The sequence below is a fragment of the Manis pentadactyla genome, chromosome 8 (assembly GCF_030020395.1).
Source record: "Manis pentadactyla isolate mManPen7 chromosome 8, mManPen7.hap1, whole genome shotgun sequence".
Classification (NCBI taxonomy): Eukaryota; Metazoa; Chordata; class Mammalia; order Pholidota; family Manidae; genus Manis; species Manis pentadactyla.
The window spans coordinates 94,879,823-94,901,397 of NC_080026.1; the positions used below are offsets into that span (position 1 = coordinate 94,879,823).

Sequence of the window (21,575 nt, forward strand, 5' to 3'; positions counted from 1 at the left end):
ATGTTCCTAGTTCATAGTATATAAGCTATCTTTGAGCTGTATCTCAGCCTCAGTTACTGGATGACCTTCAGAGAGCTGCCAGAAACAGTCTTTCATTTAAGTTACTCTTCCTTACACTGTTACTTGACAGTTTTGCTACAGGAAGAGTATTCAATGCCAGAGATGTCAAAAAGCTTGGATTCCCCAGGAGTCCTGGGAGAGAGACTCTGAAGGCATGCCAGTTGTTTACCCTTGCAATTAAGGTCTCAGCCTAATTTACGAATATATTTTTTTCAAATGCATGGTACTATTTTTATACCCAATTTACATATGCCTGTGTGATAGATCCCCACCATTATCTAAATAGATCTAAAAAAATAATCATCTGCTTGACTTTCATTTCATTCTATGTGGTTTCACTCCACTCCATGTGCTCAATAATAGCCAAAGGAACAGCTTATGCCTAACTACAATATATTGTACAGATGCTCAGAATAAGCTGCTTTAATAAAGAGATAAGATATCTGAAAATTTATGCTAATTTGAAGGACCTTCTTTATAGGTGACTTGGTTTGGCATTCACCCAAAAGCTATTTGGTTTTTTTCAGTTTACTGTCCAAATAGAAAAGTCCAGTTATTCTAATTAATTTTGTAGATTTAATTGTGTATAGATAGAAAATAGCTATTATTTTAGAACCATTTTAAATACTAGGTAGGATGCTTAAGGTACTTGGAATAATATGAAATTTTAGTATGTATACTAGAAGAAAGTATTCAGAAAAATCTGTAGATACTTATTTAGCCAACAAATATACATGGAGTACTTATTATGTGCCAGATCCTATGCTGAAAATCTTCCCAAGAAGGGGTAGTGATTAGCAAAGCATTTCGATTGATTTATTTCCTTTTTGCACCCTCAAATTCTCCAGCATAACAAAAAATGCATTTTCTAAAGCTGTTCCAGGAACAATTGTAACAGATAAGTAACAGGTGAAGCCTAAGCATAACCAAACACTACTAAGTCATGGTTTTAGGGAATGGTCAGCTATTTAGATGGACAGATACACTTGATTCTAGTACAGCTTCTAAGAGGCAAACAATGTGAAAAACTGGGGCTCACAGACCATAAGCAAAGATCTTTAAACATCATCAATTACTGAAGGCTGAATTCCTACAGAGCCATGCCAGCCATCAACAGAACAGAAACAGGACTGCTCTAACTGGCTACCCTGTGGCTAACTATAGACCAGCAAGTCACAGGTTATGGGTTTGTCCAGGAGCTCTGCAAGTGTAGGCCTTCTGTCCAGCCTTTAAGAGGCTAGGACAGAAGTTAGAAGAGTTATAAGAGACTGGAACCTGAGGAAGTTCCTATAATCTATTCTAGGGAAATGAAAGAAAGACTATGGCAGAAAGGTAAGCTGAGGTCCATTTGATACTGTAATCAAGGGTATGGACATGGATGGGTGCTAGGTCTCCTTTCTACCTAAAAGGTAATCAGAGAAGCCACATCCCAAATATCCTTTCATTAAAGTGTTTTCATGGATCACTATGTTGTATGCTTGAAACAAATATAATTTTGTATGTCAACTATACGTCAATAAAATAAATAAAAATGTATTTTCAGAATGGCTATTTTTAGTAGGCCACAATGTTAGGCTTTGGGGAGACAAAGTCATATGACATAGTTCCTTTCTACTTCAAGATATTATCCAGTGATACTACATCCACGTGTCTAATCTTTTATCAATTAGACATCTTTTTGAAGTAACAAGCATTTTCCTGCAAATATCTCTGGAGCTGCTATGAGGCAGTTTTTACAGTTAAATATAAAAATTTTTTAAACTTTTGATATTTGTTTAAAATATGTAAAATCTTAGCTGAGATATGCTAAGAGAAAGGGAGTTTTGATTTGAAAAGTGAAGGGACAAAAGAATTTTATAGCTTAGGGTACTTTCTAGGAGGCAGAGAATTTAGTCTATTTTGGAGTTTTATTTTTCTTCCTCCATGAACTTTCTCCCTTTGATAAATGAAGCCTCAGAAAGAGGATTTACCAAGTGCATCCCCTGCTAGGCCTTCCTTTCAAAGAACCCAAGGAACAGAAAAGTTGAACCAAGGGCAGACCTCCTTAACTTCTCTCTTCTCAAGTTCCTGTGTGAATCTCAGATATCACAGAGAACTGACACCATGGAAAAGTAGCAGAAAGCTTTATACACCAACATTAAGTCATTCAAGAGAGGACAATGTGTATGCAAACAGAATTTTGGTGTCAGCATCAGCCCACAGAGATTACAGAAAACACTCCTCACTACCTCATTCAGTACACTTTTCTTTTTAGAATATAGCCCCATCTTAACTCTTTGTACTAAAAGGGTACAGCTACAGAAATCATGTGTCCCTAATCAGATTTCTATAACATTTTAAGTCAATATTAGACTTTTACTAGAATCATTATATTAGAATTTTCAAAAAATGAAAACAGACCAATTCAAATAAAACACAAATATGAAAGGCTCATAAGAACTTGTTCCCTCACAGTATAAAATTATGACATCTTTCTCAAAATAGTGTCAAAATGCATTTAGGTCTTATTTTTGTTAAAAGCCACAGTGTGCTTCTTTAGTCCCTGTTCTGCCCTTGACAACCCTCAGAACAAATCTCAAGCAATTGTTCCCAAAGGATAAACTTCCTTTTGCAGATAAAGAAAATACCTTAATCTTCTAGTACAGCCACCAGCAGATTTGAGAGACTTAAATACAAACACCACTTAGTTCTTGCTCAGCTGAACTAAAATTCTGATGTGGTTGTTGATACAAAGATGTAAATGCTTCAACTTTCTGTAACAGTGGGGGCTACTGAAGTGGCATAGTGTTCCCAAATACATCTGGCTAAAAATGAATTTAACATAATAAATATTTGCTACATTTGAAAGTATTATTTTATTGTTTTGACAGAAGCTGCATTATTATAAAATCAATGAATTAACCATAAGAACGGGTTATCCTAGAGAAAGAAGATACAACACAATGAGATACTTTTGGCCCTTCAGGATGCAAATCAATATTTCTGAAATTCTAAGCACCTCTTACAGACTAAAATAACATTGAGTAAGATCAGCCTTTCATGACTTGACATAAAAAGTAACACAAATAGCTAAACCAAATTTTCTCTATAACTTCCCCAACTCTGATGTCACAATAAAAAAGATTTGTAACTGCCTTACTGATAGATCTCAGTATGTTACCTTGCCCATATTTTTCAACAGATCAATCCAAAAAACTTATTTTCACCTATAATTTCTGTAGCATTATCCTTAGATGGAATGGCACTTATCAGCACCACTATCTCCAAGTCATATACACTTTGTGATCTGCTCTTGGCTTCAGTATGACAAGATAAATAAAATATAAACTTTCACTTGAATGATGTAATTTCTCAAAAGTTTTGTGAGAAAGATGCATCACAATGGGCATGTGGTTTACTTGTCCGTAAATCAAATCCTGCTACAGTGAAAACCCACTTAATTCAATTTCCACTGATTACTCAAAACTAAAAGAGGGAATCAAAATCAGAATACACTGAATTATGCTTGGTTTCATTAGGTCTGTACTGAATATGCCGTGGCATGTTTTCCTTAGATTTTTCTGGTGGCTTTTCAAAGATTAATAGTAAATAATAATAAGATGCTTGATAATCAACTTTTGTAATTGTTTTATTATTGCCTCTGTAAGCTATCCAGAGCTGTTTTCATGTTATTAGCTCACAGGGCTAGTCATTTTACTTAGAACACATAGGAAGACAAGGCACAAAATAAATATTTCATAATTCAAAAATTATGCCAAGATCCAGGTTCTAAGTTATATTATCATATGTAGTGAATCTTAGCATTACCAAGAATGATACAAATCAATAAATAATATGTAGCATTCTAGATAAATCTTGACAACCCTTCTCTGTACCTAGTCATGGAGAAAAATCTCTGACTTCTATTACAAGATTTAAGACCATCAGCTGATGTTGCTGTTGGTTAGTGGACAGAATTAAGCCATTAATTATCAGATTTCTGTAGTCTCATTCAATTCCTATTAACCTACTTTAAGGAATAGAAGCTCTTTGGAAATTATTTAATAATAGTAATTATTAACAGCCTCTTCATCTTGCCTAGAATGAATCTGAATTTATTAATGAGTGGTTATTTAGTAAATATTTAATATTCTACTTAGTGCATTCTCATGTTGAGAATTCTTCAAGTTAATCCATCAAAGCTGATCAGAGAGATGGGGTGGGGTAGAAAGCAATAGAATGTACAAATAAGGAATAAGGGTGGGATACATACATATGAATTCTGAATTAAAAGAGACTAACCTTGTTTGGAAATAGATTAATTTAAACATGTTTCACTTAATCCAATGTTACTGGATGCAGATTAAAGATACCAACATCTGAACAGAGGGAGCCGAGATGGCGGCGTGAGTAGAGCAGCGGAAATCTCCTCCCAAAACCACATATATCTATGAAAATATAACAAAGACAACCCTTCCTAGAATAAAGACCAGAGGACACAGGACAATATCCAGAACACATCCACACCTGCGAGAACCCAGTGCCTCGTAAAGGGGGTAAGATACAAGCCCCGGCCCCGTGGGACCCGAGCGCCCCTCCCCCCAGCTCCCGGCGGGAGAAGAGCAGGCAGAGCGGGAGGGAGACGGAGCCCAGGACTGCTGAACACCCAGCCCCAGCCATCCGGGCCAGAGTGCAGACACAGTGCGTGCGTGGGACCCTGGATACTAGGGAAACAGGGCAGCAAGACCAGTGAGCGGGTACCGGAGGTCTGGAGCAGGAGGACATAAGAAAAGCGAGCGGCCATTTTTTTTTTTTTTTTTTTTTTGCTGTTTTTGTTTTGGCGAACACTTTTTGGAAGTCTTAAAGGGATAGGGACCCCAATACTAGGGAAACAGGGCAGCAAGACCGGTGAGCAGATGCCCGAGGCTGGCGCCAGAGAATAAAGAAAAACGAGTGGCCATTATTTATCTATTAATTAAATTCAAACATTTTTTTTTTTTCCTGTGGTCGTTGTTTTGTTTTGGCGGGTGCTTTTTGAAAGTCTTAAAGGGGCAGGGCGGGACACTTAATCCAGAGGTAGGGAATCCCGGGATCTCTGGGCACCCTAAACCCTGGGCTGCAGGAGGCACAGAGGCCCCTTATGGAGATAAATAGTCTCCCAGCTGCTCCCCCTACAACGTGACTCCACCACTTTGGAGCAACGGCCCGAGCCAGGCCACGCCCACAGCAACAGCAGAGATAAACTCCATAGCAGCCTGGTAGGAAGCAGAAGCCCTGTCTGTGCGCAGCTGCCCAGCACAAGCCACTAGAGGTCGCTGTTCTCCCAGGAGAGGAGGGCCACAAACCAACAAAAAGGGAAGTTCTTCCAGCCATCACTCGTCACAGCTCTGCAAACTATTCCTATCACCATGAAAAGGCAAAACTACAGGCAGACAAAGATCACAGAGACAACACCAGAGAAGGAGACAGACCTAACCAGTCTTCCTGACAAAGAATTCAAAATAAGAATCATAAACATGCTGACAGAGATGCAGAGAAATACGCAAGAGATATGGGATGAAGTGCGGAGGGAGATCACAGATGCCAGAAAGGAGATTACAGAAATGAAACAAACTCTGGAAGGGTTTATAAGCAGAATGAATAGGATGCAAGAGGCCATTGATGGAATTGAAACCAGAGAACAGGAATGCATAGAAGCGGACATAGAGAGAGATAAAAGGGTCTCCAGGAATGAAACAATGTTAAGAGAACTGTGTGACCAATCCAAAAGGAACAATATTCGTATTATAGCGGTACCAGAAGACGAAGAGAGAGGAAAAGGGATGGAAAGTATCTTGGAAGAAATAATTGCTGAAAACTTCCTCAAACTGGGGGAGGAAATAATCGAACAGACCACGGCAACACACAGAACCCCCAACAGAAAGGATCCAAGGAGGACAACACCAAGACACATAATAATTAAAATGGCAAAGATCAAGGACAAGGAAAGAGTTATAAAGGCAGCTAGAGAGAAAAAGGTCACCTATAAAGGAAAACCCATCAGGCTAACATCAGACTTCTCAAAAGAAACACTACAGGCCAGAAGAGAATGGCATGATATATTTAATACAATGAAACAGAAGGGCCTTGAACCAAGGATACTGAATCCAGCACGACTATCATTCAAATATGATGGTGGGATTAAACAATTCCCAGACAAACAAAAGCTGAGGAAATTTGCTTCCCACAAATCACCTCTACAGGACATCTTACAGGGACTGCTCTAGATGGGAGTACTCCTAGAAAGAGCACAGAACAAAACACCCAACATATGAAGAATCGAGGAGGAGGAATAAGAAGGGAGAGAAGAAAAGAATCTCCAGACAGTGTATATAACAGCTCAATAAGTGAGCTAAGTTAGGCAGTAAGATACTAAAGAGGCTAACCTTGAACCTTTGGGAACCACAAATTTAAAGCCTGCAATGGCAATAAGTACATATCTTTCAATAGTCACCCTAAATGTTAATGGGCTGAATGCACCAATCAAAAGACATAGAGTAATAGAATGGATAAAAAAGCAAGACCTATCTATATGCTGCTTACAAGAAACTCACCTCAAACCCAAAGACATGTACAGACTAAAAGTCAAGGGATGGAAAAACATATTTCAAGCTAACAACAGTGAGAAGAAAGCAGGGGTTGCAGTACTAATATCAGACAAAATAGACATTAAAACAAAGAAAGTAACAAGAGATAAAGAAGGACACTACATAATGATAAAGGGCTCAGTCCAACAAGAGGATATAACCATTCTAAATATATATGCACCCAACACAGGAGCACCAGCATATGTGAAACAAATACTAACAGAACTAAAGGGAGAAATAGACTGCAATGCATTCATTCTAGGAGACTTCAACACACCACTCACCCCAAAGGATAGATCCACTGGGCAGAAAATAAGTAAGGACACGGAAGCAATGAACAACACAGTAGAGCAGATGGACCTAATAGACATCTATAGAACTCTACATCCAAAAGCAACAGGATACACATTCTTCTCAAGTGCACATGGAACATTCTCCAGAATAGACCACATACTAGGCCACAAAAAGAGCCTCAGTAAATTACAAAAGATTGAAATCCTACCAACCAACTTTTCAGACCACAAAGGCATAAAACTAGAAATAAACTGTACAAAGAAAGCAAAGAGGCTCACAAACACATGGAGGCTTAACAACACGCTCCTAAATAATCAATGGATCAATGACCAAATCAAAATGGAGATCCAGCAATATATGGAAACAAATGACAACAACAACACTAAGTCCCAACTTCTATGGGACACAGCAAAAGCAGTCTTAAGAGGAAAGTATATAGCAATCCAAGCATATTTAAAAAAGGAAGAGCAATCCCAAATGAATGGTCTAATGTCACAATTATCGAAATTGGAAAAAGAAGAACAGATGAGGCCTAAGGTCAGCAGAAGGAGGGACATAATAAAGATCAGAGAAGAAATCAATAAAATTGAGAAAAATAAAACAATAGCAAAAATCAATGAAACCAAGAGCTGGTTCTTCAGGAAAATAAACAAAATAGATAAGCCTCTAGCCAGACTTATTAAGTAGAAAAGAGAGTCAACACAAATCAACAGTATCAGAAACGAGAAAGGAAAAATCATGACGGACCCCACAGAAATACAAAGAATTATTAGAGAATACTATGAAAACCTATATGCTAACAAGCTGGGAAACCTAGGAGAAATGGACAACTTCCTAGAAAAATACAACCTTCCAAGACTGACCCAGAAAGAAACAGAAAACCTAAACAGACCAATTACCAGCAACGAAAATGAAGCGGTAATAAAAAAACTACCAAAGAACAAAACCCCCGGGACAGATGGATTTACCTTGGAATTTTATCAGACATACAGGGAAGACATAATACCCATTCTCCTTAAAGTTTTCCAAAAAATAGAGGAGGAGGGAAGGCTCCCAAACTCATTCTATGAAGATAACATCACCCTAATACCAAAACCAGGAAAAGACGCCACCAAAAAAGAAAACTATAGAACAATATCCCTGATGAATGTAGATGCAAAAATACTCAACAAAATATTAGCAAAACGAATTTAAAAATACATCAAAAGGATCATGCACCATGACCAAGTGGGATTCATCCCAGGGATGCAAGGATGGTACAACATTCGAAAGTGCATCAACATCATCCACCACATCAACAAAGAGAAAGACAAAAACCACATGATCATCTCCATAGACGCTGAAAAAGCATTTGACAAAGTTCAACATCCATTCATGATAAAAACTCTCAGCAAAATGGGAATAGAGGGCAAGTACCTCAACATAATCAAGGCCATCTATGATAAACCCACAGCCAACATTATATTGAACAGCGAGAAGCTGAAAGCATTTCCTCTGAGATCGGGAACTAGACAGGGATGCCCACTCTCTCCACTGTTATTTAACATAGTACTGGAGGTCCTAGCCACGGCAATCAGACAAAACAAAGAAATACAAGGAATCCAGATTGGTAAAGAAGAAGTTAAACTGTCACTATTTGCAGATGACATGATACTGTACATAAAAAACCCTAAAGACTCCACCCCAAAACTACTAGAACTGATATCGGAATACAGCAAAGTTGCAGGATACAAAATCAACACACAGAAATCTGTGGCTTTCCTATACACTAATAATGAACCAACAGAAAGAGAAATCAGGAAAACAACTCCATTTACAATTGCATCAAAAAAAATAAAATACCTAGGAATAAACCTAACCAAAGAAGTGAAAGACTTATACTCTGAAAACTACAAGTCACTTAAGAGAAATTAAAGGGGACACTAACAGATGGAAACTCATCCCATGCTCGTGGCTAGGAAGAATTAATATCGTCAAAATGGCCATCCTGCCCAAAGCAATATACAGATTTGATGCAATCCCTATGAAACTACCAGCAACATTCTTCAATGAACTGGAACAAATAATTCAAAAATTCATATGGAAGCACCAAAGACCCCGAATAGCCAAAGCAATCCTGAGAAAGAAGAATAAAGTAGGGGGGATCTCACTCCCCAACTTCAAGCCCTACTATAGAGCCATAGTAATCAAGACAATTTGGTACTGGCACAAGAACAGAGCCACAGACCAATGGAACAGATTAGAGAATCCAGACATTAACCCAGACATATATGGTCAATTAATATTTGATAAAGGAGCCATGGACATACAATGGCAAAATGACAGTCTCTTCAACAGATGGTGCTGGCAAAACTGGACAGCTACATGTAGGAGTATGAAACTGGACCATTGTCTAACCCCATATACAAAAGTAAACTCAAAATGGATCAAAGACCTGAATGTAAATCATGAAACCGTTAAACTCTTGGTAGAAAACATAGGCAAAAACCTCTTAGACATAAACATGAGTGACCTCTCCTTGAACATATCTCCCCAGGCAAGGAAAACAACAGCAAAAATGAACAAGTGGGACTATTTAAGCTGAAAAGCTTCTGTACAGCAAAAGACACCATCAATAGAACAAAAAGGAACCCTACAGTATGGGAGAATATATTTGAAAATGACACATCAAATAAAGGCATGACGTCCAGTATATATAAAGAGCTCACACGCCTCAACAAACAAAAAACAAATAACGCAATTAAAAAATGGGCAGAGGAACTGAACAGACAGTTCTCCAAAAGAGAAATACAGATGGCCAACAGACACATGAAAAGATGCTCCACATCGCTAATTATCAGAGAAATGCAAATTAAAACTACAATGAGGTATCACCTCACACCAGTAAGGATGGCTGCCATCCAAAAGACAAACAACAACAAATGTTGGCGAGGCTGTAGAGAAAGGGGAACCCTCCTACACTGCTGGTGGGAATGTAAATTAGTTCAAACATTGTGGAAAGCAGTATGGAGGTACATCAAAATGCTCAAAACAGACTTACCATTTGACCCAGGAATTCCACTCCTAGGAATTTACCCTAAGAATGCAGCAATCAAGTATGAGAAAGACCAATGCACCCCTATGTTTATCGCAGCACAATTTACAATAGCCAAGAATTGGAAGCAACCTAAATGTCCATCGATAGATGAATGGATAAAGAAGATGTGGTACATATGCACAATGGAATACTACTCAGCCATAAGAAAAGGGCAAATCCTACCATTTGCAGTAACATGGATGGAGCTGGAGGGTATTATGCTCAGTGAAACAAGCCAAGCAGAGAAAGAGAAATACCAAATGATTTCACTCATCTGTGGAATACAAGAACAAAGGAAAAACTGAAGGAACAAAAAGCAGCAGAATCACAGAACTCACGAATGGACTAACAGGTACCAAAGGGAAAGGGACTGGGGAGGATGGGTGGGTAGGGAGGGATAAGGAGGGGGGAGAAGTAGGGGGGTATTAAGATTAGCATGCATGGGGGGGTAGGAGAAAGGGGAGGGCTGTACAACACAGAGAAGACAAGTAGTGATTCTACAACATTTTGCTATGCTGATGGACAGTGACTGTAAAGGGGTTTATAGGGGGGACCTGGTATAGGGGAGAGCCTAGTAAACATAATATTCATCATGTAAGTGTAGATTAATGATACCAATAAAAAAAAAAAAAGGCAGTTCCTGTGTGGTGACCTCCAGTGAGTTCTACACAACGGTGTAAAGGGCATATAAAAGTGTAGGCAAAGGGTCTGTTTGTGTTTATACAGAGGATCAAAGCCTAATTGGGCTACCCCGAAAATGAACTAAGATACGATATGAAAAAGAACTTCCAACGTCAGCACTCTCTGGAAGACTCATGACAGAAGATGATCAGCAAAAAACCCCAAGAAAGATCCACGCACTGCTACAGCTGTAGATGCACTCATCCCACCATTTCCTGGACTTGCCATGGGAATGAGGAAGGAGATATCTAAGCTGGCCTGTGCATACAGTAAAACAACAAATTTGACTGGTTCTATACTGTTGGAATTCAACCAAGAATTAGGAGAAGTGCAAATTGTAGCGCTCCGAAATCTTACAACTACAGACTATTTACTGTTAAAAGAACATATGGGATGTGAACAGTCCCCAGGAATGGGTTGTTTTAATTTGTCTGATTTCTCTCAGACTGTTCAAGTTCAGTTGGACAATATCCACCATAACATAGATAAGTTTTCACAAATGCCTAAGGTGCCTAACTGGTTTTCTTGGTTTCACTGGAGATGGCTGGTAATTACAGGTATGCTTTGGTTATGTAACTATACTCCTATTATGTTAATGTGTGTGCACAGTTTAATTAGTAGTTTAAAACCTATACGTGGTGAAGTTACTCTACAAGAAGATATGTCAAAGAAATAATCAATCTTCCCATGTTTTCTTCCGCCTGCTACTTCTATAGCTTTTCTTCTTCCTTCCTAATTACAACCCTTAAATAGAATTCGTGCCTCATATCAAATTTACCGAGTATCATAATTCTTCCAAGTGGTAAAGATACCTCAAGACAAATGCTGGGCATAGAAGCCACAGGGCATAAATATGCAAAGAAGTAAAAAGCTAACCTTTTCAAACAATAAGGCTTCTCTCTCACTTACCAACTTTACAATTCCCTGTATGGCCCCGGAAGATGACTGGTTAGCCAGAGACGGGTAATATTCCTCAAGGGAGGAACAACCTAAGACAGGCACAGTCGCAGGGGGGCCATCAGGTGAGAAATTGGGGATCAACAGAGGTGAGGCTTAGAACCTCACCCCCCCCTGTTCTGAGAGAAATCTTCTGCATACGTGGATGTTTTATTGCCCTTGTCTAGCTTGGATTAACACATAGTCTACAGGCACACACCTGATCATCTACATTTGCTCTCTTACAACACTAAACTATGTTTTCTACCTTTATCTTGTATCTACCTACCACTTCAGCATTTTATTAAAAATAATAATAATAAAGAGAGAAATGTGGTATCCACATATAAATCAAGTATAAAAATCAAATGAGTATTCATATTTGAACTGACTGTTTATAGTTCATAATTCATGAGCAAAACCAAAAGTTTCTGTGATGGCTGCCCTTGTACTGTTCACCATGTAACTTATTCACTATGTAAGAATTTGTTCTCCATGTAAGAACTTGTTCGTTATGCCTCAGAAGATTGGAGACTGACGAAAATTAGGCTTGGGGTGGATTAATGATTGTGCATTGAGCATTGACTCCCCTATACAGAATTTTATTGTTGTTAACAACCATTTGACCAATAAATATGAGAGATGCCCTCACAACAACAACAACAACAAAAAAAGTACACACTTCCAATTGTAAAATAAATAAGTAACGGGGATGTAATATGTAGCATAAGGAATATAGTCAAAATATTGTAACAACTTGGTATGGTGATAGCTGGTACCTAGAATTATCATGTATATAAATGTTGAATCACTGTGTTGTACACCTGAAACTAATGTAATGTAATACTGTGTGTCAACTACCCTCCAATAAAAAATAATTATCTACAAAAAAAAAAAAAAAGTTACCAATGTCTACAAGGACTGTCCTCAAGTTAGGATATAAACAGCAGAGTCAAGTTAAGTTTGCTAAACTTCCTTTAGGAGAAAATTGGGAAAAAATTTTTATTCCTGCTTTGTTACCTAGCCACAGTGCTTTATATACAGTAGGTATGTTTCAGTGGACATCATTACAAATTTGTAGTGAATATCATTACAAACCTGTGATTAGTGTCATTCAGTTTACATTCTAAATAATAAAATAGACAAGTCGGTTATACAGAACGTTAAATACTGATGAGTGCCAAGAAGAAAAAATAAAGCATGAAAGGGGTTTAGGAGGTGTATATGTGTGTGAGTGAATGAGAGACAGTGTTTAAAATTTTAGGTTGGCCAAAGGAGATCCCATTATCCAAAGGACATATAGAGAAGTGTGAGAAATCCATGCCATTGATTATTACTGCTGCCAAATTGGTTGTTACTTTGAGTGTGTAAAAGAAATTCTTGTTTAGCTAAAAATTAAACTAATAAAAAGTTTAAAAATGAAATGGGGGAAATTATGTTGCATAACATGCTTTTTTAGAAAAGTAGTTTTATTTTATTTTTAGGAGAGGTAATTATAAATTGAGAAAGGAAACATTATTTACATACAGCAGTCAAATTTTATTTTAGACAACACAGTAGAGTTCCTAAAGTACTCTGAGATTCTGAATGTCAGTCCATTTGGGCAGTGTGTTCACGTTCTTCAAAATGAGAGCAATTTGAGAACACTGTTGAGTCCATTAATTTGCAGAAAAAACCCAGCTATTTAGAAATATGACAGTCCTGCATTATCTGAGTTATGCTGTTTGCATTGTTTTGGCTGGTTTTCAGCTGGAATCTCATGGATGACCCCTATTGTCCACGAGAGTAATAGATTGATGAATATGCTAATGAACTTCCCCTAGGTTCAAACCACTCCTCAGCAAAACTTGGTATTTAAAGAATTGTCTTCTCTCTTGCAGGATGACTTGGGAATCATTTAGGGTATCTAGATAGTAATGATCCCTTTTTACCAACAAGGAAGTTGATTCACTGAGTGCCTCATTTCCTATTGTCCTAGCAGTAAGCAATTTGGACACAGGAAACACCTGATTCTGTAAAATTTCTGTGGCACATTTCCTCCTGTGGCTTGTTAGTTAAAGTGGATAATGCAGTGTGCAACGTCTAGATTGCAGGGATGCTTGAACTGCCCATTTTCTACAGGACAGTTTATGACCAGCCTTTCCACAGCCCAGCCATTGAGAAAGAAGAGGCACTATAGCTAGTTATGGCTTGTCACTGCTGAAAATGTCACCGCAGCAGTTAAAGCCAAGAAACAGGAGTCTAAATGCTGAAGTCAGCCTGGTTCAACCCTGAATTACCTACTTACTGTGGGACTTGGGGCCAGCTTTCTGTATGTAACCCCCTGTATGTCTCAATTTTCTCATCTGTAAAATGAAGGTTATAATAGTACAAATATATTAGGGTTACTGTGAGGAAAATAGATTTGTAATTGGAGAGTCCCCAAAGGAGTGGAAAGAGAAACAGAAAAAGGATTTGAAGAAATAATGGCTGAATTTTTTCCAAATTGGATGAAAATTGTAAATCAACAAACCCCAAAAGCTCAAAGAATCCTAAGACAAGAAAAATAACACTACATCAAGACACACAATAGTAATAAAAAACCTGCCAGAAACTCTATCAATGTCTCTCAACCAGAGCTGATTCCTTCCCATTCTCATCCCCAGAGGACATACGGTAGTTCCTAAGACATCTGTGATTATCACAACTGGGAGGGGAGAGGGTGCGCTACTGGCATTTAGTGAGTAGAGGCCAAGGAATGGTGCCAAATTACAATTCACAGGAAAGCTCTCACACAATGGTTTTCCTGCCCCAAAGCTCAATAGTGTTATGACTGAGAAACACTAAAGGCATGTAACAATCAAAATGCATGAACCCAGTGATAAAAAGAATATCTTAAAATCATATCCTTCCTATATTTTCTCATTCCTGACAAATATAGAAAGTATATGATATTGAAATGCTAAGCACTTTTTGTAAGTCACTCACCATGTTTAAGCTATGAGCTGAGCACCAAGAAGTAAAGGTGCCTCGACCAGAAGAACTACTTGGAGAGGTTCCCAGAATTCATGGATCAATGTGATTTTTTTTTATACCTTCTTTTAAATGGCTGAATTACAGGAGCAACACAATGTGCCAGGTATTCTGAAAGTTCTGCCTTGTGGTCCTTCTGACAGTTAGAAAGGCATGAAGTAATAGGACTAAGTGGTAGATACAAGTTAAAATCCCATTTCAGCTCAACAGCTCAACAAACATTCACTTGGGACTACTTCCACAGTATACATTATACATCAATGCAGCTCCCCAAGTCGGTGTCCCTTCATTTAATGCAGTACTCTTCTGGACACATCCTACCCATTTAATGTGAATTCTATTCAAAGTCACAAAAAAGTTTTAAATATCCGCACCAGTTTTGTTCTTTTCTTTTTAAATGACCAGATTTATGGATAGGAAATAACGTGTTGTTTCAGGATATCAAGAATAAAAGCCCAGACAGATTGTATACCTATTAAATACTAGACACTGAACTAGGTACTTTATATTCATGATCTCATAATCCTCATATAAATCATTTGGGTTTGGTATTATTTCCGCCTTCACTTTACAGACAAAACAGATGAACAAACCCACTGACATGCCCCTAATCACAAAGCTAAGAAGTGGTGGGGCCAGGATTTGAACTGATGCCTATTTTGAAAATGTACATCCTGTCGAAAACTTTAATACACGATTTAAGATCACAAATATGCTTTTATTTAGTTTACTATTTTGGATCTTTATAACAAGTCAATCAATGTAGATTTACATTGCTAGAGTACTCATACACCACATGAATTTATTGAGACACTGGTATCCCAAAGACAGGCAAGGGTAAGGTACATCAGTCTGTATTTCTTCATTTTCCTATCAACGGAGAGTTAAGTGTGAAAATGCTCACACCCATGGCAGGAACTGTATGCGTCATTTATTAAAAACTGCCCTATAGTTTTATTCTTACAGATGACTAGCCTAGAGAAAGGAAGGAAGAGACTTCTTTTGGTTTGGTGTGTCCCAGATGGACAAAAATTGAGAATCACCTCTTTCAAACATACAAATCAGATCTCCTTGGTTGAATTTAGGTAGGTTTTACTAGAGTATATACAGACAGCTAGAAACATACATTTGTTTTGCTTTTCCAAGAGGTTAAAAAAGTCACACGAAAGGGAAATAATATTAAGAAATGGAGTAACATACTAACTGACCGAATTGTTTAGCTTAAAAATATCAGATTCATCAGTGCTGTAAATGAGTCAGATTTGGATTGTGTGTCTTCGGAAGGAATCCTCCCAGATTCAAAAGTGAACACTCAACAAAATTAGAACAACCAAGCACATTTTCTTCTTTAGTGGGGAAATGACAGATCAGTATGTGTTTTACTAGGGAAGCAGACATATTAGTGAAGGCTATAGGAGCAGACAATACATAATTTATCTTGACAGAATACAGTGCTTCAAATATAAATATTTAAAGGTAAGTGTAAGTTCACAGTTGCTTTTTTTCTTTGAACTCACCTTGAAACTTTTTCTTCCTTTTTCTCACATAGTTGTACATACAAGTTATAAAGAACCCCCAAAAAATGAAATTTTATGTAACTTATAATTCATTAACTCTACAAACATGTCTTGTTTCTCCCTCCAATCAACTTAACTCTTTACAGTTCTATATACTCCCTATAAATGAATAAAAAGAAGTTTATACTTACTAGAGAGAACAGTTGTAAGGAAAATGTAGTCTGAAAAGGATATGAGTCCACATTCTCCAAGGGTATAAAATATACTACCTTCATCAGCAAATTTTTCTCGTTCCTGGGCAATTTTCTATTAAATGTATGGGTCCCACCAAAAGATAAAAAGAAGATATAACAGAATGAGAACAGAAATAGTTATATGAATCACCACTTATCTGACAGTTTTATGCTGTTTATCATAAGCATTTCCCTGATGGCCATTCCAAATTAATGGATCCTTTACAGTTTTCAAGATATTAAAATTGCAAAGACAGAAGAGGATTTTACTTATTTGTTTCAACACTGGCTTAATATGAACAATGGAAAATAATTTCAATTTTATGAACTTCTGCTACTTAACATATATAAGCCCACTTCAGGGTTGGCTTTGTTTCTTAGTTTTAAAAACAATTCATCTTTTTCTATAGAGATATATAAAGTAGGAAAATATCTACAACAAACAAATGAAAAAATAAAATGAAATCAGTTTAATCTGATCAAATGAAATCAGCTAATTGCTCAGGAAACACTACACTACTAGTGATTAGAAATGAAGAGATAAGCAACTATTTCCAAGGCTCACACTAATGTCAGAAAACTAATTTCTAAAATACTAATTCAAATTCTTACCTCATGACCCCCAAGAGTTTTACTTTTGGAATGGAGAACAGTTTGCAGAGTAAACAGCATCTCTGAAATATGATGGAAAATCAGACATGCACACCAGTCTTGAGGCATGACTTAATTATATTTACTGTTACTTTGGTGGAGGCTCCTAAATTTCAGCTATTTGATAAAACTCTCCTAAAACTTTGACTTCCTTCTAAGTATATATTCATTTTTTCTTTAATCTATAAAGCTAATAGAGAGAGTTAATTCTCAGCTTCAGTGATGGCCTGTCTGGCAAGTGGTCTCTTCCTGGGTCTTGAAATAAACCTACCCTGTTTCCTCAATTCCTAGCTAAACCACAAACCTACTGGTGACACTGAAGATATTTTCAAAAACTGGAAAGGATCCACCAAACAGTTAGACTTTGAACTAATTTCCATAAGTTCTGGACCAAACAAAGATATTCAAGGAATTATTCTGGGTACCAAAAAAGAAATAGGTTTTAAGAACCCAAACCAACAAAGCGCAATCAAATAATGTCATGCGAACAACAAAATAAGAAGCAACAATGCAAACATGACCTCAGGAGGAGTATCATGAAAACTAAACCAAACAAGCACCATCACACCAGCATCCAGGTACACAATTATCCAACAGGTTACCTCTGTCTAGTGGAGATCCCATCATATACCATAAAGGAAAGAAAACTGGTTAACCAGTTGAAAACACAAGCACCAAATGAATCATCATGATCTTCTTAGTAAACTAGTCCAAAATAGCCACTACTGGATATTTGCTTGTTCATACGGAAGGGTAACTACAGATGGGTAAAAATCCATAGTTGAAAGTCAACAAAGTAGTACAAGGTTTTGATGGCGGATTCTACATAGGAAAGGGCTACTCTGACTCATTCGTGGTGGACAGTAAGCAGGGTCTTACTTCAGTACATAGAGATTACTTCTTTAAGTTGATGACAAAAGTGAATACATAGTCCAAAATGTTTAAATTAAGGTTAGATCACATATAACACGATCATCTACCAAGACATTGAAGACAAAGTTCAGACAAAAAAGCTACTCAATGAGAACTAGAGCAGCAAAGCCTTTCACTGGCAAGTTAATATTTTAATTTCTCAGAATAAAAGAAACAAATGGTTACATTTTTTACATTATCCAAGATACTGTAAAAGTAAAGCATGTGAATTAGAAAAAATATACAAAATGCAAAATTGGCTCCCAAGGGAATTGTTATTAGCCAGAATGTGTATAGAAGCTGAGTACTTCATTTTAATTACATAATAATCTTCATAGAGAAATTGCTATAAGTAAAAAATAATATACAGGAATTCAGAAGTTGAGAAACAGACCAAAGTCCAAGGACAGACTGAAACAAGGTGGCTAAGCCAAATAAACATACCAAACATTATTTTTCTAACAATCATGTGGACTACACTGTTGCTTAGCAGATAACAAAAAACAAACTTAATTTTGTTAGTAACTTCTAATCTTTATATAATTTTAAATTCAGATAAGTGGAAAGATCCATATAAAGAACCCTCGTATACTTTTTACTCAGATTCATCAATAGTTTACATATATCCTATTGAGGTATCATTATACATATATATTTTTTCTTCTGCACTATTTTGAAGGTTGGAGACATATGCCCCTTTATACTTAAATATTTCAGTATATATTTCCTATGAACAAAGACATTCTCTTACATGCCACAGTATAAATTTAGTAAAACCAGAATATTTAATGCTGATATATACTATTAGGTAATCCACAATCTATTTTGAAATTTAGTCACCTGTCCCAATAATTTCCTTCATACCTATTTTTCTCCTAGTTCAGGATGTAATCTACAATCATAAATGACATTTAGTTGTCACATCTCTCTAGTCTCCATTAATCCTGAACAGTTTTCTTTCCTTCTTTATTTTTTTCTATTGGAGGTTTATTATATTTTTGATTGTGTTAAAATTCACATAACATAAAATTACTAATTTAACTATTTTTTATTTTATTTTTGGTATCATTAATATCCACTTAAATGAACAACATTGTGGTTACTAGATTCCCCCCATTATCAAGTCCCCACCACATACCCCATTACAGTCACTGTCCATCAGCATAGTAAGATGCTATAGAATCACTACTTGTCTTCTCTGTGCTATACTGGCTTCCCCGTGCCCACCCGCCTACATTATGTGTACTAATCACAGTGCACCTTTCCCCACTTATCCCTCCCTTCCCACCCATCCTCCCCAGTCCCTTTCCCTTTGGTAACTGTTAGTCCATTCTTGGGTTCTGTGAGTCTGCTGCTGTTTTGTTCCTTCAGTTTTTGCTTTGTTCTTATACTCCACAGATGAGTGAAATCATTTGATACTTGTCTTTCTCCACCTGACTTATTTCATTGAGCATAATACACTCTAGCTCCATCCATGTTGTTGCAAATGGTAGGATTTTTTTCTCCTTATGGCTGCATAATATTCCATTGTGTATGTGTACCACATCTTCTTTATCCACTCATCTACTGATGGGCACTTAGGTTGCTTTCATTTCTTGGCTATTGCAAATAATGCTGCAATAAACATAGGGGTGCATATGTCTTTGTGAAACTGGCTCCTGCATTCTTAGGGTAAATTTCTAGGAGTAGAATTCCTGTGTCAAATGGTATTTCTATTTTGAGTTTTTTGAGGTACCTCTAAACTGCTTTCCACAATGGTTGAACTAATTTACATTCCCACCAGCAGTGTAGTAGGATAATTTAACTATTTAACCATATAATATTTGGGCTTTTTGAGTTTGCCTTCTTACACATAATGTTTTCTAGGTCCATCCTTGTTGTAGCATCAAATCAGTACTTCATTCCTTTTTGTTGTCACATAATATTCTATTGTATATATACCACCACTTGTTTATCCACTCATTCAATGAAGGATATTTGGTGAATTGTTTTCACCTTTCAGCTATTGTGACTACTGTTAATATGCACATTCATGTACAAGTATTTGACTATCTGCTTTCAGTGTTTTTGGGTATATACCTAGGAGTAGAATTGCTGGGTCGTATCATTACTCTGTTTAAATTTTTGGGAATGACTAAACTGTTTTCCACAATGACAGCACCATTTTACATTACTACCACCAATGTACAAGTGTTCCACTTTCTCCACATCCGCACCAACATTTACTTATTTATCTAAAATTACAGTCATCCTAGTGAGTGTGAAGTGGTATCTCACTGTGGTTTGATTTACATTTTCCTAGTGCCTAATGATGCTGAGTATCTTTTCATGTGTTGGACACCTTCATATCTTCTTTGGAGAAATGTCTATTCAAATCCTCTGCCCAAGTTTGAATTGAGTTGTCTTTTTGTTGTTGAGTTTTAAGAGTTCTTTATAATGTCTATATTCTAAGCCTGTATCAGGTACGATTTTCAAGTATTTACTCCCATTCTGTGCATTGTCTTTCCACTATCTTAATGATGTCCTTTGATGCACAAAAGTTTTAAATACTGAGGAAGTTCAATTTGTCCATTTTTTTTTGTCTATTGCTTGGGCTTCTGATGTCACATCTAAGATTCAATTACCATATCCAAGGTCATAAAGATTTCCTGTATTTCTTCTAAAAGATTTTTAGTTTTAGCTTTTATATTTAGGTAATAGTTCCACTTCAGTTAATTTTGTTATGCAATGGGTGATAGGGTCCAACTTCATTTGTTTGCATGTGCATATCCAGTTGACCCCACACCATTTGCCGAAGAGACAATTCTTTCACCACTGAAAGCTTTCGGCATCCTTGTTGAAAATCAACTGGCTATAGATGTATGGGCTTGTTTGTGGACTCTTAATTTCATTCCATTGATCTACATGTCTCTCTTTATGCCAATACCACTCTGCTTATGTTTCTGTAATACTTAAAAATTGCACTAAAACACAATGAGCATAAAATTTAGCACGGTAACCATTTTAAAGTGTAAAACTTAGTGGCATGAAGTACATTCACAATATTATGTAAATATCACTACAATTAGTTACAGAAATTTTTCATCACCCTATGTGGAAATCCCTTGCTCATTAAGCAGTCACACCCCACTGCCCCCTTCCTCTATCCTCTGGAAACTACTAATCTTCTTTCTGTCTCTATGGATTCACCTTTTTGGATATTTCATATAATGGAACTACATGTAATTATTTTCTGAGATTACAATTATCACCTTACTCTGCAGATTGCAATTAACTTCTTAAATTTACAGCAATCTAGTTTGAATTTATACAAACTTAGAGTATTAAAAATTCTGCTGCTACAAAAAACTGAAGGACCAAACAGCAGCAGACTCACAGAACCCAAGAATGGACTAACAGTTACCAAAGGGAAAAGAACTGGGGAGGATGGGTGGGAAGGGAGTGATAAGGGGGAAAACGGGACATTATGATTAGCACACATAATGCAGCAGGTGGGGACAAGGGAAAGGAAGTATATACAGAGAAGACAAGTAATGACTCTATAGCATCTTACTACGCTGGACAGTGACTGTAATGGATATGTGAGGGGAACTTGATA

The 21,575-nt window shown here is 36.9% G+C and overlaps 1 protein-coding gene across 3 annotated transcripts in view; it reads right to left on the reverse strand.

Moving 5' to 3' along the window:
* The window catches only part of MICU1 (mitochondrial calcium uptake 1), a 235,937-nt gene that overhangs the window by 94,227 nt on the left and 120,135 nt on the right, over positions 1–21,575 (reverse strand). For 2 of the 3 annotated variants that reach the window (XR_008998935.1, XM_036928847.2), the window contains exon 6: positions 16,373–16,487. The exons of the other annotated variant lie outside the window; for it this stretch is intronic. Coding sequence is in view for 1 of the 2 variants with exons in the window: in XM_036928847.2 (XP_036784742.1) it covers positions 16,373–16,487 (115 nt within the window). In the remaining variant the exon portion in view is untranslated. The remainder of the gene's footprint in view (positions 1–16,372; positions 16,488–21,575) is intronic. 3 annotated transcript variants of the gene reach the window in all.